We start from the raw sequence: 16,409 nt of genomic DNA, 5'->3' as shown, positions 1-16,409 counted from the left end.
GAGGCCTTGCATGTGATTTTGCCAAGAGCTACCGCAAATCAAGCCAACCGTGGCTGACCTTTTCCTAGTTTTATCAGATTCTAGGACCCTAATCTGAACCCTAACCTTGCCAGGGGCGGGGATGAATCTATCGAACGGGGATGAGTTTGATTGCAACACAAATAGCGCGGTGGCAAAATCGAGTGCTGATGGATTCTAAAACACTCTGACTCTGACACTATTCCACACTAAAAACATTACAAAATATTGCATTCACAAACGGATCTTTTTTCTAGGTCAACCAGGTGAGATGCCCGGCTGAACCTTTTTTTTGTAAACGTGGACTTCTTAAAGCGAGTAGATCGGTGTCATCTAATTGGCGATCTAATGTATTAACACGTAATTTTAAGATGACTTAACTTGTGAGTAAATTACATCCACCATACAACAACTTTTTAGGGGAGTGCAGATTGGTCCAACAACTTGTAAAATGCTTAATCTAATACCATATGGTTGATTATATGCATTTTGTTCGGCTATAAAACCCAAATATGTTAATACATACTAACAATACCGAGGGATATGGGTACCCCACGGGTACCCTGGTCGGTCCTGACAAGTGGGTCCGCTCGACCAGAACGTGCGGGCTAAGAATATGAAGATACTTGGAGTACAAGTTAAGGAGGTCGGACGATTCAAATCAGCCTGGATATTGCGGGATCCTTGTTATAATCTGACTCAGATCACTTTTCATGTAACAACCGACTATATTAGATTCAAATCGACTTGTAACTCTAGCTCGTCAGCCTATATAAGGCGGCCAAGGATGCCTCCCGAGGGTATCCCACGTCAACTCTCCGCATACCAGCGCAAAGCAATACAATCCAACAAAACACAGGACGTAGGGTATTACTCTCCAGAGGCCCTAACCTGTCTAAATCCTCATGTTCTTGTGATTACCTTCGAGATCTTGATCTCGCAATCCTCCCTGCCTACAAATCCCCTGGTGGACTGCCGGGCTACTAAATCCGACAGTTGGCACACCAGGTAGGGGAGATTGTGAGATCCTCCCCAGCGAGCTCAATGGCATCTCGCCCTGGCGTCATCTTCCCCGAGAGCATGAAGGACATCCTCGCCAACCCGATCCAGCTTCTCTTCGGGACCATGCCAGCGGATTCTAATTCTGTCGCTTCTTCCGTCGACTCGACGTCCATCGCCAACTCGACGTCCGTTGGATCTGGCGCAACGAGACCTCCACACGAGGATCATCGCGCCGCTTGCCCAACATGTTGGCAATCTCTCTCTCTCTCTCTCTCTCTCTCTCAAAGAGGGTCCCACACATCCTCGCGGCAACCCGCCCACCCACGCCCTCCGACCTGATCGCGGGGCTAGATCACATCAACAACATTGTTGAGTGCATCAATCTCTCCGAGATGGCACTACGCCCAACAAGGTCAGCGCAGGGTCCTTCCCACGCCCCCTTTGGTCTGAAGAACTCGGCTGCTGTGTTTTCAGTGAAACTCGCGCAGTCTCTTCAGATCAAATCTAAAGGCCCACTCGGACCCGCCTAGTTTCTGGACTGTGGCGAGTTCCATGTCCCCCGCATCGTCCTAATTTTCAACCCTTATGGAGACAATGTCGAGAGCAACTCCACCACACCAGATCGCGAAGCATTCGTGCTCTCCGCCAACGATCCACCCATGGATGGCGAAACCTCTTCTCAGGAAGAAGGTCACAACGCCAAGAATTGGGACCGTGCAGTACGGCACCAACAGGAACAAGCCGACGCCCAGCAGCGCCAACAACCTGCTGCTAACATGGGAGCCGAGGCAGTAGGCGACCAGCGCCGACCACCTCCCGCCGCCAACACCGACCCACCACGTGCCAACAATGGTGACAACGCCGATCAGGACGGTGCCCGGGTAGACGCAAGCGCCGTATACGCACCCGCAATCTATATGACCAAGTAATTTTAACCTCTATACGCACCCGTACACAAGCATTTTAACCTCTTGCGCCTTCTCATTTTCGATCATTAATGGAAGAAATGTAAGAAATCTCAATTATTTGACCAATTAGATAAGGGAAGCAATGCCAATCCTTCCCTACAAGAGGCAAATACAATAGCCTAAGTATCCCAATGTTTCAGTTATGGCCAAAAAAATTAGAGTTGCAATTGTGTGAAATATAGTTGTGAGCTCATTATTTCAAACAACACATGATGAACAACTCCTGCATAAAGGTAAGTTTGGATCACCTATTGAGCTCAGTATTGCTGCAATTCCAACAACCTTTCCTAAGTTCTTTCTTCTTCTGCTTCCCGAAATTCCGCACAAGGTAAATGAAAGAAGTAGATAAGCTCTCACAAGGAGAAAAATTCATGGATTTCATACCAGGTGCTAACCTGCGAAACATTATCACAAGAATATGGAGGCCCTGGATGCTGTGATCCCTCCTTTTATAATTCCTGAGTTCTCTACCCAATTTCCCTAAAATATTTGTAGTACCAAAAAAATGTAACTTTGGTGTGCATAATTGAACTTGCAGTCAATTTATTATCACAAAGTATGTTGATCCAATCATCCATGAATTTTTAGTATTAGAGTGCTCCCTGAAATTTGTATTTGGTCCCATGCAGATCCTCAGCTCCTCATCCTCTAGCCATATAATCACTAAGTTGAAATACAAATTAGCAATTCCGATTAAATTAAGGAGGTTCATAGCAAGATTGCATAACAGGCCTTGAGGTTGTCTTGGTCGTCTTGCCAACTTATTTTATTTATAATGTATCCAACATCTGGTATAAACATGCATTGAAACTTCTGGTACATAGATTCAGTATGCATGCAACTCTATTTTTAACTTTCATGAGTTAGCATATTATTACAGGCGTATTGTCCACAAAATTTCAACATACAAAAAGAAAAGAAACGGCAAGGCTAAATAAATGCTCACCCTTGATTACAATTTGGTCGACTATTCACTCCTAAATTCAAAACTTTCACTGCGTGCAAATTAATCTAGCAATTACCTACCAGCTTGAGCATACACATGACAGTAGCCTTTCTTTTATGTTCCTGCTTATCATTTCCCCGGGCCACATATACCAACAAGCACTCTAGGCAAACCTCTGCACCAGTACTGTCAGGCGGACGCCTGGCACCGGTGACGGGTGGTGGTCAGCATCGGTAGCAGGCAGCAGGGGTGGCGATACCGCACTGTGCAGAAGCTGCGGCAACAACTTATGCTTGGCCTCTGCATGGATTATATGTGAGATCACAACTCTCGGAAGTGTAGTCTGCGTCAGGGATAGAGTGGTGCCATGCGCGGCTCGATCAAAAAGCAGAACACAAAGAAGGATTTCTTCCGTACTTTAATATTAGGTAGAGATTTAGCATTGAAGCTTGTAATGTCTTCCCAAAGTTTGTTACTCTGACTAGTATTAAAAGAATTGTAATACGCCACCAAATGGTAGGTCTACCTTGTATTGCATACTCATCCCACCAAAGCGATGCAATTGATGTTGAAGTACTTGCATTCTAGATTTCATGTGATTCTAGCAAGGAAGGCAATGGGGACGAAGCCAATGGAGAATAAAATATTGAAGAAGGCAGTGAACAAGAGGTCAGCATGTGGGTAGACAGTGTGCGTGGGATGATTGCCAAATCCACACCATGTGCTGCAGAGAGAACACAGTTTGGAGTTGGTGTTCGATTCACTGGACAGTAACTTCAAATAAGCATAGCAAGAACATCCTGCAAAAGACCATCAATAAAATGAGTAAAGTCTACAAAGGAATGCTACCCGATGTGATGAGGAAATAACATGCTTAGATATGACCATTCATGCTAAAGATAAGGTGAGCTCGTTCCTATGTATTTTTTTTAGTTATTTTAAGAGTGGATTGCTACCTAAAGATATTTTGTAATTAGAAACCATGGAGAGAACCATCAAGTATCTGAAGAGAGGCATGGAGGCAGAGAGGAGCAGCAAGGGATGTCCAAGCAAAGTTGGAGGCCCAAACTATATCAAGTTCGAGTCCACCTCGGGATCTAGGAGCAGTCCACCTTAGAATTGACGCCCAGATCACATACGAAGTCAATTTTCAACGTTCTATGTATGCATGAAGATAGAAGACACACTTTCCAATGGAACTAGTAAAAAGTCAAAATTCCTCCTGTGTCAACGGGAATCATCAAAATAAGTGGACGTACTGAATCTGCCAGAGTGCTGCATCACCTTTTAACGGGCCAAGGGCCTTGTAAGTTTTCTTGGGACCTAGGTCCAAGTTGTTGTGCACCCCCATTAGGATGAGAACATCCCAAGGGTGCCTTAGGTCGTCCTCCCTCTTGGCCACCACCTCTTGGCTATGTAAACTCAGTAGCTGCCGCACTAGACACTGGGGTTTTGCTTAGATTGATCTGTATTTGAATAATTTTTCCATTTATCGGTTTGTGAAACCCCAAATCGTGTGCTTCATATTATTAGCAATATTCAGATTGCATCTACCTTGTTCTTGCTTGTGTTCTTTGATTCGCAAGCAGGTATTAGCCTTCATGGCGAGGTCAATCGAGCTACACACAATGATGACTAGAGGAGAAGTGGTGTTGCAATTGCAGGGTTCAGATCTTGCTGATCGGAAGCTGGATCATGAGTGTTGTTTCTCCACAAAATCAGGTGTTGTCCTCACCAGACGGAAGATCGAGCATCCTAGTTCTCATCATGATGCTTTTTGGGCCTGTTGTACAGCACAAGACTCCAATCAGGATGACATCATATCAATTGGTTTACCAAAAGACATGTCACTTACTAATAGAAATGGAATTCAAGGCTCATTAGATGATCATAAAAGGCCTATGAATTTCTCATACTCCCAGCGACAGGGTTTAAAAGGGAAATCCAACTAGCTGAACTAGATGAATGTAGATAAAAGGCTTATCACATCTCCAAGATCTATAAGGAGAGAACATAGCAGTGGCATGACAAGTGCATCCAGATCAAGGAGTTCACCCCAGCAGACAACGTACATGTATTTAACTCTCGCATTTAGATTTTTGGTAGGGTTAAACATAGAAGCAAGTGGGACAACCCTTATAAAGTTATAAACTCATACTCCCAGGGGCCCTTCACCCTTCAAGATGAAAGTAGAAATCTCTTTAAGGTAAATGGCCAATGGCTGAAAATCTTTCCTGAACCTAAGATACCCAAACTAGATCAAGACTTAGGCATCATCAAATTGTTGGAGATCGAATAGTTTCCTTTCTTAGAGTAAGAAATAAAATGTGCATGCTATGTACACAATTTCGCTCTCTTCTCTGCTTTCCTTGACATGACCATGCCTTGCACGCTGAGCATGTATAATAGGAGACCGTTTGGAGCCAAGCCATGTTTGGCCAAACCTATTAGGCCGGGCGACCCCTCCCCCCTCCCTTCTCTCATGCATGCACATGTTACAAGTTTGAATCCCTTCTCCTTATACTCTTCTATCCATCTGTTGATGCCACCTATGGAAACCAACCATGATCCATGAGCGTACGGATTAGTTGTAGCTCTTTGCTTAGTGATGGGAATTAGGGTGCCCAATCTTTTGTCAAGTGAAGGTAACTCTTGATTTGGTGGAGTAGTAACCGAATCCATCCGGCTTCTGATTAGTAAAACCTAAACCCCGCAATTGAAGCACCACTTCTCCTCTGGTTATCAACTATGCGCTACCTAGTTGACCTCATCATGAAGGCTACCTCCTGCATACAAATCAAGAACATAAGAAAGATCAAGGAAGCATGCAACTCAATTTGCAAAAACTTTGGATTAAGCACATGAAGTTGGGGTCTCACGAACCGATGAATGGCGATTGTTCAAAGACATATTGAATTTGAGTAAAACCCGAGCATCTAGGGCAGCGGCTATTGCGTTTATATAGCAAAGGGGTGGTGGCCAAAATGGAGGATGATCTAGGGCACCCTTGGGGTGTTCTCCTTCTGGTGCGGGTGCTCAACTTGGGCATGGGTCCCAAGAAAACTACAAAGCCTAAGTCCCGATAAAACGTGACGCAACACCCTAGCAGATTCTGTATGTTCACTTGTTTTGATGTTTCTTGTTGACCCTAAAGGAATTTTCATCATACTAGTTCTATTGGAAAGTGTGTCTTCTCAGTTTCCATGAATATGTAGAACGTTGAAAATCGAGCCCATATGGGATCTGCGTGGCGAATTTAGTGCAGGCTGCTCCCAGATTCTGAGGTTGACTCAAACTTGATATGTGTTGGGCCTCCAACTTGACTTGGGCAACCTTTGCTGGCCTTCTCTGCCTTGAGCCCTCAATGCCTCTCTTTAAGCACTTCTAGGTCTTCTTCATAGTTCCTTATCATGTCCTCATCATTTTTCCCTTCTTGAAAGCAAACAATCCTTAGTTTGACTGTAGTTGTAGAAGATGTAGTAGGTAACAACCAACAATGCTTCCCTTCTTGTAACTTAATCTGTTTCTTTAAAACAAAACTGGAGGAACTTGACTAGTGTTATTGCAGCCCTCTACATGATCACATTGTTGCACAACCAAGGAATATTTCAAATTTGAACATAAATAAACTGAATGCACCATATATATTCTCCTTTAGAATTATATTTGCCAATGAAGTGATATGTATTCTATTCAAATATCACAATTCAAAATGTGCAAAAAGTCTATCCTCCAAACAACTTAGATTACACATAATATCAAATTCAATATAACCTAAAGTATTTAAAGAAGATAACAATTTGAGTTCATCATGAGCACTAGTAATAGGAAAAAAACACATAACTGTCGGTACAAGTATATGGCTCCAAAGAAAGTATATCATGAGCATGAACTAGTTGTGACATTGGAATAATTGAATTATTATCACACAACTCTTCTTTATCATAAGTAACGACAAGCAATCCATCTTGTGATAAAGGTAAATCGCTGAATTTTTTCACTAATAGTTGCTCTACAATAACATGATTGGTGAACAGATTTAACTCACTAAAATAATTCTCACCTTCCGTGAGTGTAGTAAAAAGTTTTTTACGTTTGTTATATGTACAACAGTAAACATAGATGCATTGTGAGTGGATGGTTCTAAAATTTTACGTAAGAAAGAAAGCACCTCATTTTTTCCGCTTAATCCACTTTCAGGTGTGCATTATTGTGCTAAAGGTTAGGCATAGTGGGAGATACAACAAGCGACTACTCTTCTTATTGATGCACTTCATCTTGAAATTAGATACATGAGATGGATCAACAAAAAATATTCTCGAATTTTTCATATCATTCCATGTTCGAGGTTTATATGAATCACTTAAGTTCTCCTGCCAAGTTGAAGCATAATTTCTTAAAATTGTAGTGGCATTCTTAATTTTCCTCTGTTGACACATATTACATTGCACAAATATATTATCAATCTTAATTTTCCAATCAACATACTCATCAACACCTACACCATCATAAGTTGGAAGGGATGAAAGAGAGAATGACATGTAGGAGTAGATGTAGTAGCAACAGAGTGATCTATACTTTGCTTGGCAAAAGCTTCATTGGTTGCCTTCTGAATTGCTTCGTTCACTCCCTTAGGATCTGGTCCATGTAACCTTTTATATCACTATGTGTAGAACACGCTAAGTGTCTTCGGTCCATGTTACTGTTCGCAAGAAAACAAGGAAAAATACAGAGGACTATCCCTATCAACTACTATGGACAGTGGACATGCACATTTTCATACGTCTAACCAAGCTCTTACAAGGTTCTTACCAAAGCAAACAGTGGATGGCACAACCGGTGGCTGGTTCTAACTGTGAGGGAGTGGTACCACAATTGCAAGGTAGAACCATAACTAATCAGTGTTGGCTTTGCCAAGGATCGAACTCACATGAGTATGGGAAAATCTAAGAACTCAACATGAACACGAGAGAATTTGTGATGGAACACAACTAGCACCTCCTTCTCTGTTAATTTCAAAGAGGGTGAAGTGCCTCCATTTGCACAGGGACTAAATGTGATACAAATACTAGTCCTAGGAGGCTGGTAATATAGTTATTCAACAGATAGTTCAGAAACTGTACAACTCCCGAGGGAGCAGGTGAGAAAGATGCGCCCATACAAGAAGCAACATAAACACACTAACGACCCAAGCTACTGTCCAAACGAACACTAGACAGCACCTGGCACTACACGGCAGCGGAAGCATCCTGCTGAAGCCCAACTTGGTGGCTTGCTTATCGTAAAGCTTATCTAGGGTGAGTAGGTATGCATACATGAATACCACTGTAGGGTCCTCCTCGCGTTGTTCACGTCCTTCCAAGGTCCTCATCTGGGACAACCACATCGGCGGTTCCTCCTTAGGGGTGGAAAGAACCTAAGTGGGGCTCGAGCAACCTGCCTCTCATAGATCTGGCACATGGCACAGGTACCTTAAAACTTTGCGGGCAGCAACTTGGTAGGCATCCAGTCACCTAAATCCTGTGGCGGTCACTTGCCATAGTTCAACGTCAGGGTGGAGTCTGCTCCTCCTAACGTGAACTATCACCTCACACCTTGGCATGCCATACTCTTCGTATTCTCTGCTTGAATACTCTGGGTGACCATAAATTCAAATCCTATCCATGCATGCATCCAAAAGCTTGGGGAAGCCTTTCTTGTCCAAGCAGTGGCAGTAGTCCAACCTTCTTCGGCCACCTGAGAGAGAGGAAAGTGAGGTAAATATTTTTGCAATAGATAAGAGAGGTTAAGAAGTTTTGTAAGGTAGTTTTCTTAGTAAAATACATGGTCCAAAACCTAAGGGTCGTGTCCTACAGCCTACAGCCAACTACAACTCTGATACCACCTGAAGCACTCCCATTTGCACAGGGACTAAATGTGATACAAATATCAGTCCTAGGAGGTTGGTAACACATTTATTCAACAGGTAGTTCAGAAATCGTACAATTCCCAAGGGAGCAGGCGAGAAAGATACGCTCAGACAAGAAGCAATACAAACACACTAACGACCCAAGCTACTGTCCAAACGAACACTAGACCACACCCGACACTACACGGCAGCGGAAGCATCCTGCTAAATCCCAACACCACAGGCACGTCGGGTGCGGAAACGACCTTCTACTCGAAGTCTTCACCGGCAGCGACGTCCAGATCTTCCTCTGATCCAACAAAGCAAGGGTAAGTACAAGAGTACTCAACAAGTCCAACCACACCCACGGAGGGGGATAACAAGAATATGCATAAGGTATAACAAGGATCAGGCAGGGGTTCATTTGCGATAAAGCTAGATATTACCACATGCATTGGTTTCATTTTTACAAGGGCTTTTCACAAGGCATTATTTAATAAACCGAATTAATTGAGTGAGGTTGATCCTACACAAGGATCCAAGTTTTAATATTACTGGACTCCCCGTCCGCGGTAGCACACGGTACAATTGCCAGACACTTTCTGAAATTCATACTCACACCAAGAAACCCATTCATCTCCCAAAAGCTAGTTATGTGCCCAAACCGTAACTCATCCGATACCCTGGACATGGCTATCCGAAAAGATTTTAACTTTGCAGAGGTGTACACTTTACCCACAAGTAGGGTACCGCGACACAAACACCTTAGTGTTGGCGCGGACCTAACAAAGCCATTACCCACCTTAGCTAAGACCTGATTAACCATTATGGAAGTAACCATGGGGTTAAGGATCTACCAACGAGGCCTTAACCAGGACCTAAGCCTATACATGCTTACTCCTTCTCCATGCTCTCCCATTGCTCAACTAGCACATCAATGATTAATAGACTTGCTAGTGGGATTTATGCTAAGCCTTTGCCTCATACAAAGGTCGAGTGGTTGCACGGTAATTTGGGTTAGGCAAGATGACACATCAACTCGGCCCTTAAACATGATAAGATGGATACCTCCCAACTTGCTCAACCACTAAGGTACGAGCCCAAGTGGTATTTCATACAAGAAATACCCATCCACTTCATCTAAGCACTTTCTTTTATCCCTTCCTTGAAACCCATTTATTTTCCCTAAAACATTCAACACATTTATTCATTGATAAAACCCAATGAGTCATGATTGAATCGTACTAAAGTGATTAACAAGATCCTAAACATTCTAGCAGCAATTATCATTGAAACAAAGGATATCATATTTAGAGATAATCCTATGTCATCAAGGAACAACCATAGCAATCAAGGGGTGGCTATCCAACCAGCTTTCATCTAAGCAATAAAATAATATACACAATTTATAAAAACGGTCAATAGGTTGTGTCTGAAAAATTTAGATAAATATGCATCAAAGGGTGAGATTAGACTTGCTGTCTTCAAAGCCTTCCGGAAGCTCCTACTCGCGGTACGGGTCTTCTGGCTCCGGCTCGCGATCTGGGCCTCTGTACTCCGGCTCACGGTATTGGCCTCCAAACTGGTTCTCCTCCTCGGTCACACCATCAGCAACGGCGATGACGGCGCAAAAGATAAATAAACACAAACAAGCACAAATACAAAATAAATAGAGGAATTTAGAATATAATTTTAGAGGAATTAAGAAAAAAAATCAAGTGAATCGGAGTTTTGATGTGTGAGATATGACTGTGTAAAGATTAGCTACTAATTACGAAAATAGTTTAACATAACTGGACGGAGGCTTTAGGGTTAAACGAACGGAGGCTTCACGGGTTTCTGTTTGTGCGTGAGTGGCCTGGTGGGCTACGGCAGTAGCTGGCCTAGGATTGATTAGTGTTTTGGCCTGAGAAAGGAAGTAAGAGAGAGAGAGAAAGACACGGAGGAGCCTCAGGCTCGTCCGTCAGGGCAAGTACATTGCTACACGTCAGCGGTCTCATAGGTCGTCTCATGCAGTACCATGTAGGATTTTTGATGATGTGGAGGAGAGAGAGCGAGGAGAGAGAAAGAGGTTATTGCTTCGCGAAACAACCACCTCATGAGCTAAATTGTAGGATTACGAGATAACTTAACAACCATTGTACGAGTTATTGTTGCCATGCAACTCATAATATTTTATTTTTCTTATGCACAAATTAAGAAATTATATATCATTACCAGACAACTTATAGGACAACCCATTGTACAGGTTGCTTGTTAAATCGTCTCAAGATTACGTGTCAATGCACGAGACCGCCTATTAGACGACACCAATGTACTTGCCCTCAAGGGAGGCGGCGGAAGCTCATTGGAATTACGCCAGGCGGTGATTCCGGCCACCGTTTTCCAATCCAAGAGCATGGGAAAGAGAGGAGTGGATGGGAAAGCTCGGCATAAGCTCACCTCGAGCAAGGTCAACTTGGAGAGAGAGCTCGTTCTTGTGTTGAGGAGCAAATAGCTCAATTTAGGGAGGGAGAAGGTGGGAGGCACGGCTCGGCGAGCTCGGGATGGCGTCGGAGAGCAGCTCGGGGTGGCTTTTATAGGTGGCAAGGGCAGAGCTGTGCCAGCAGCTCACCTGCTCGCCATGAATGACGACTCTGTGGCCGGGCGGCAGTTTGCGAGCGTCAGCTTGCTGCGGCGGTGGCGCTGAGGCGATGCGGCGTTGGCGGCGCACGCGACAAGGTGGCAGTGGTGTGGTTGAGGTGGGGACGCGGCAAGGGGCGGCACGGCGCGGTGCCGGGCGGCAAGGCGTGCGCGAGCTTGGCGGGTTTTCAGCGAGCGGAGCGAGCAAGGGTGAGCGCGCGCTGTGCGCGGTGGCAGCGAGCGGTCGTGTCGTGAGGTCGGGCTGTCGATTGAGCAGAGCGAGGGTGAGCACAGCGAGGGGGGTTCCGGCACGCGAAGCTCTAGCTTTTGCTCGGCTCGTGTCGCGCGCAAGAGAGCTGTACGTGTTACGTACTAGACAGTATGCGTGTGAGGAGAGGGAGATGGTGTGCATGGCAAGAGGCTTGCGTCTCCAGCTTGGCATGAGCTGCTTGCGAGTGAAGCTAGTCTCTGTTTTGTGCATGCACAGGCAGGAAGTATAAGTGAGAGGGATTAGAGGGAAATGATTGATTAATCAGATTGTTGGCTTAGGAAGAATAGAGATAGAAGTAAGTTAACCGGCTGCACTAATGGAAGGGAAGATTAAGCTAGGGATAGAGTTTAGATGAAAAAAAAAGAATTGAGCTCGAGAGTAGTTTTGCAATGTTTTGAAATTAGATTTTAAAATAGGTATTGAAGTTTTTGATTTCGAGTGATTTTTAGATTTGAATGTTCAGGCTGTTACAGAGGATTACATGGATATATATATATATAGGGGTAGCATCTAGCATGTTTCACATTGCTAAGACACGTTCACATTACCTTCACATGAAGTAATTAGTCATGGCTCCTCGGTTTGCCATTAGTCATGTGACTTCTTGTTTGCTTCCAAATCTATTCAAATTCTGCGTCAGCAATCATAAGAAAATATGTGGAGTTTGGGAAGCCAAAATATATGTAGCAAGGATTAGCAATAATTCGAGACTTAAAAATAGTACAAACCTAAACTTATCTCGAACCTAGTTCAAGCTAACAATAGATACAACTCTGCACAGGAACTTAAAGGTGCAAGCCCTTCTCAATTTTCTTTGCCTTTCTTTTCTTTTTCTTTATTTCTATTTATTTCTCGATGTGGCTTTTTCTTTTTTAGCACCTTCTGGTTTTTCCTCTCTTTATATTTTTTATATACCTCAAAACAAAGATTACAACAAGGTAGTGCAAATCTGAAACTTAAGCTCTCGACACAGACAAAACTAGTAGCAGGACAGATTCTAGCTCACGTGGGATCAACAAGGGAACCATGAATATTTGACTTTCGTTCAAGATCTAGAAATTTTAGATCATTTTAAATGCCATCCTCTTCCTATCAAATTTTCTCAGCACATAGACGAACATGTATACTACACATCCACAGGCATTTCAGATGTCTTAGTAGAATTTGTATTATTATCTAGCTTCAAACTAGACTATGTGTTATGACTGTCATGTACACTTCAAATGACAATGTGATCACTTAGGCATGTTTTGAGTAGACCAAAAGTACACAATCGTATCTTGTGGGTTCAAACTTAGTACATGCCTACGCCTTCAATTAATGGTATATACAGTATTCATCATGATTTCTGAACAGAATTTAATGTGCGCAATTTCAAAGATGCTTACTCCACTTGTTATGACTGTTAAAAGCAGCACTTAAGCATATTAGGAGGTACTTTATAAGTAGTAAATTAATTCCAGAATGGTTGAATATATTCTCCACTACTCTAAAAATAGTAAAATTCCAAAATGGTTGAATATATTCTCCACTACTCCATTTCAAGTTTAAACTACTTGCATTCATATAGGAGCACATGTTATTGAATCCTTAGCTGCATTCTGAGCATGAGCGGCTCAGGCAATCCAAGCAACAAGATTGCTTTCAAATCTTTATACAATCAAGCTGGGCGCGGTAATGCAGGGCCAGCATTTTAAATCCAAATGAACTCGAGATGCATCTAGTGATCGGACTAGCGTAGATCAAGGATCAGGAATAGGTGGGAATTTATATACTCAAATTTGAATCTAATTGAATTCCGCACACAAAACTCCAAGCCAAAAATGAAGATGAGTTAATACAAATGGGGAGAACATTTTGGCTCTCTGAGTTCACACATTTACCCAAGGGCACACTCTCTGTTTTTTTTTTCTGAGACCAGTAGCAAGCCCTCTGTATTTAGTCCTTCGGAATGCTATCTTTTTGGCCATCTCGTCCAACAAAATTGCGTCTCTTGAGCATATCATGTCATCATGTCTGGTAGGGAAGAACTGAAAATTCTGTCCTTTGTCTTCAAAGCCTACAGAAGAAACAAAACAGAGAGGCTGCCGCATTAACAAAATGGAGAAGACAAGGAAACAGTACTTCGCACGCAAGAGGTTTTGGTTGGTTTGCATACTTCTTTCTCCCAGTTGCTGCACAAAGTAATTGCGAGAAGCAATAGCATCTGAACGACGAGTGCGCAGATCATTCCCAGCAAAAGTCCCTAGACATTCAAACCATTGTTATAGAGGTTTCTTCAACTCGACAGAGTAATAAAAGTTGAACTAGAACTTATGCTAAGGGTGGTTCAGGTAGTAAATTACCATTACACCTAGATGGTCAAGAAAGGCCAAACAGAAGGCGGCTGGAATTCCAATCATGTAGTATGCACCAAGATTTACACAAGCACCAATCTTTTGCCACCCACAACCCCTAGCAATGCCTTAGAAAATAACAAGAAACATCAGCTAGGTAATGTGCTGTAAAAGCAACAAATGCAGTTCATAATATACGCAGAGATGAGAACACGGATCAGCGCAAAACATCAGGATATAGGTTCACTGTATCTACCAAATTTTGGTTTGTTTCAGTTAGATACCTGACAGAACACACTGCAGGCAATCAAACAAGAATGACACGGCCAGGATCGGCATCATTTTGGAGATGTGTTTCACCACTTCCGCCTCATTACTGTATGCATATCCCCATAAATTGCGCACCAAAACCATAGCTAGTCCGACTAATATGCCGATCGCGATTGCCAGCACCATGACCACACGTGTAGCCAGACGGGCAGCTTGAGGTCGCCCAGCACCAAGCTCATTTGAAACACGAGTGCTATACGAAAAACTATCAGTTTCTCAACATTGCATGGTAAAATTTATGAGCTCAGTTTGTTCAACCTGACCTTATGGCTGCACTAAGCCCAAACGGGATCATAAACGCTAGAGTGCTCGTGTTTAATCTGCACGAAATTGAAGAGTTACAATCAAGAAAGTGCAAACCAGAGTTATTGTGCTGTGGAAAGATAACTCACAAAACAGACAAAACAGATGTCGCAAGCTTCGGGTTTGGCAGAAGTCCAGAAAGAATTACCAGGATCTCAAATGACCACCACTCCAAGCTGCAGTGTACATGTAGGATCCAGTTAAATCAGAGACGATAAATACAAAAAAATTATCTTCAACTGAATTAGGATCCAGAAACTCACCAAACCATCAGTGCAGATGGAACAGCAAGCCTCAAGAACGTGGGGATGCCGTGAAAAGCCTCCTTTGAGAACCCTCTCCTAGTGTTCTCACAGGCTGGTGCAAGCCTAACGTAAATTGACAGGATTGACACGTTAATCAGGTACGAGATGGCACAGGCCAAGGCAGCACCCTTGTAGCCAAGGCCAATCTTGTACACCAGCAGCCAGCACACCAGCACATGGCTCACCGCCGTGACGCCTGAGCTCAGCATCACCGGGAGGACTATGTTCTGCGCCTGCAAGAACCGGAAATGGCACTGCAATGGCCCATACACGAACAGCGCCGGAATCATCCACCGGATGTAGCTGCCGGCTCCGGCCGCAATCTCCGGGTCCTGGCCAAAGAGGCGAAGGATCTTGCCAGTGTACCACCAGACAACAGCGAGCCCAATGCTCACCAGGGTTAGCACAAGGATGGCTCTCTGCTTGTAGATGCCGAGAAGATGGTGCTGCTTTGCCCCAAAGGCTTGCCCACACAGTGTGTCCAAGCTGCTCGCCATGCCCAACTGAAATGCATGAACAAAGGATTCAGTTCGCTGTGGATCTCCATATGATGGTTCAGGAGGTCAAGTACTCAAGTGTATGAGACGAATTATCATGTGAACAATTTACCAACAAGCTGAAGCCAGTAACGCTTGCGAAGGAGGTGGCCATGGAGGCGCTGGAAAGGGCGAGCTCGCCAAGGTGACCGACGAACATAAGAGATATAATCCGGACGGAGTTCTGCAGGAGCCATGCGACGATGAGCGGCCCGGCAAGGTACAGCTGCTTTCGGACCTCTCCCATGCCGCCGGTCTTCTCAACACCGGTGCCTTCATCCATGACTGAACTTCAGTAACTACCAGGCCCTGCTTCAGCCTTCAGGTATGCGGAAAAGTATAGAAGTGAATAGGGCCGATCTAATAGAAGCTGAGAACCTGGAAGGGAGACAACTCAGTGTGGAACCATAAGGAGACAAAAGCTGTGGCATGGCAGCCAAGTTTGGAAAACAAGCATTAAATGAAATCAAGATAGCAGAGACTATTTGTTAGGACAGCAGAGACTAAAGCCACCTTCCAGTGGCACGTGCAACTTTACAATGTCAACGAACATATCGCCTACGATTAAAAAGTGCCATTAATTTCCAGAATAAATCTAGAAAAATACTTACACTGGTGTTGAGCCTGCAACCGAGAAATGTGTTTTTTAGTTGTGTATTGTCAGAATTAGAGGTGACATTTACGTGTGGAATATCTAGTCTTTCAATCATCTCTTCAAGATATTGCCTGGAATTCCCCTGTTTTCCAAGAAGGAAGAAAGTACAACACATCTAGTTCTAATTTTCTTTTTGATGAAAATAAAGAAATAAAGTTGAGACATAAAATGCTTGTGCTTATTTGGTTCACGTCCACAACTTGCCGCGCCATAAGTTAGCTAGGTATGCC

General features: G+C 43.6%; 1 protein-coding gene and 1 long non-coding RNA gene across 3 annotated transcripts; both read right to left on the bottom strand.

Moving 5' to 3' along the window:
* Positions 1-8,014: 8,014 nt before the first annotated feature.
* Positions 8,015-11,434, bottom strand: LOC117863234 (uncharacterized). 2 transcript variants are annotated; one of them, XR_004642171.2, is made up of 2 exons: positions 10,297-11,434; positions 8,015-8,670 (listed from the first exon to the last, which is right to left on the bottom strand). It is a non-coding gene; the product is annotated as an uncharacterized lncRNA (long non-coding RNA). The 2 variants fall into 2 exon arrangements; XR_004642170.2 differs by lacking the exon at positions 8,015-8,670 and adding an exon at positions 8,850-9,131.
* Positions 11,435-13,456: 2,022 nt separating this feature from the next.
* Positions 13,457-15,980, bottom strand: LOC117862882 (protein DETOXIFICATION 16). The gene is made up of 8 exons (XM_034746429.2): positions 15,598-15,980; positions 14,947-15,491; positions 14,773-14,859; positions 14,644-14,700; positions 14,335-14,573; positions 14,060-14,178; positions 13,873-13,959; positions 13,457-13,773 (listed from the first exon to the last, which is right to left on the bottom strand). The coding sequence occupies exons 1-8, from the start codon at positions 15,805-15,807 to the stop codon at positions 13,717-13,719; spliced, it is 1,401 nt and encodes a 466-aa protein (XP_034602320.1). The 5' UTR covers positions 15,808-15,980; the 3' UTR covers positions 13,457-13,716.
* Between the last annotated feature and the right edge of the window lie 429 nt (positions 15,981-16,409).

Source organism: Setaria viridis, chromosome 7, assembly GCF_005286985.2.
Source record: "Setaria viridis chromosome 7, Setaria_viridis_v4.0, whole genome shotgun sequence".
NCBI classification, from domain to species: domain Eukaryota; kingdom Viridiplantae; phylum Streptophyta; class Magnoliopsida; order Poales; family Poaceae; genus Setaria; species Setaria viridis.
This window is presented reverse-complemented; position numbering and strand designations above follow the sequence as displayed.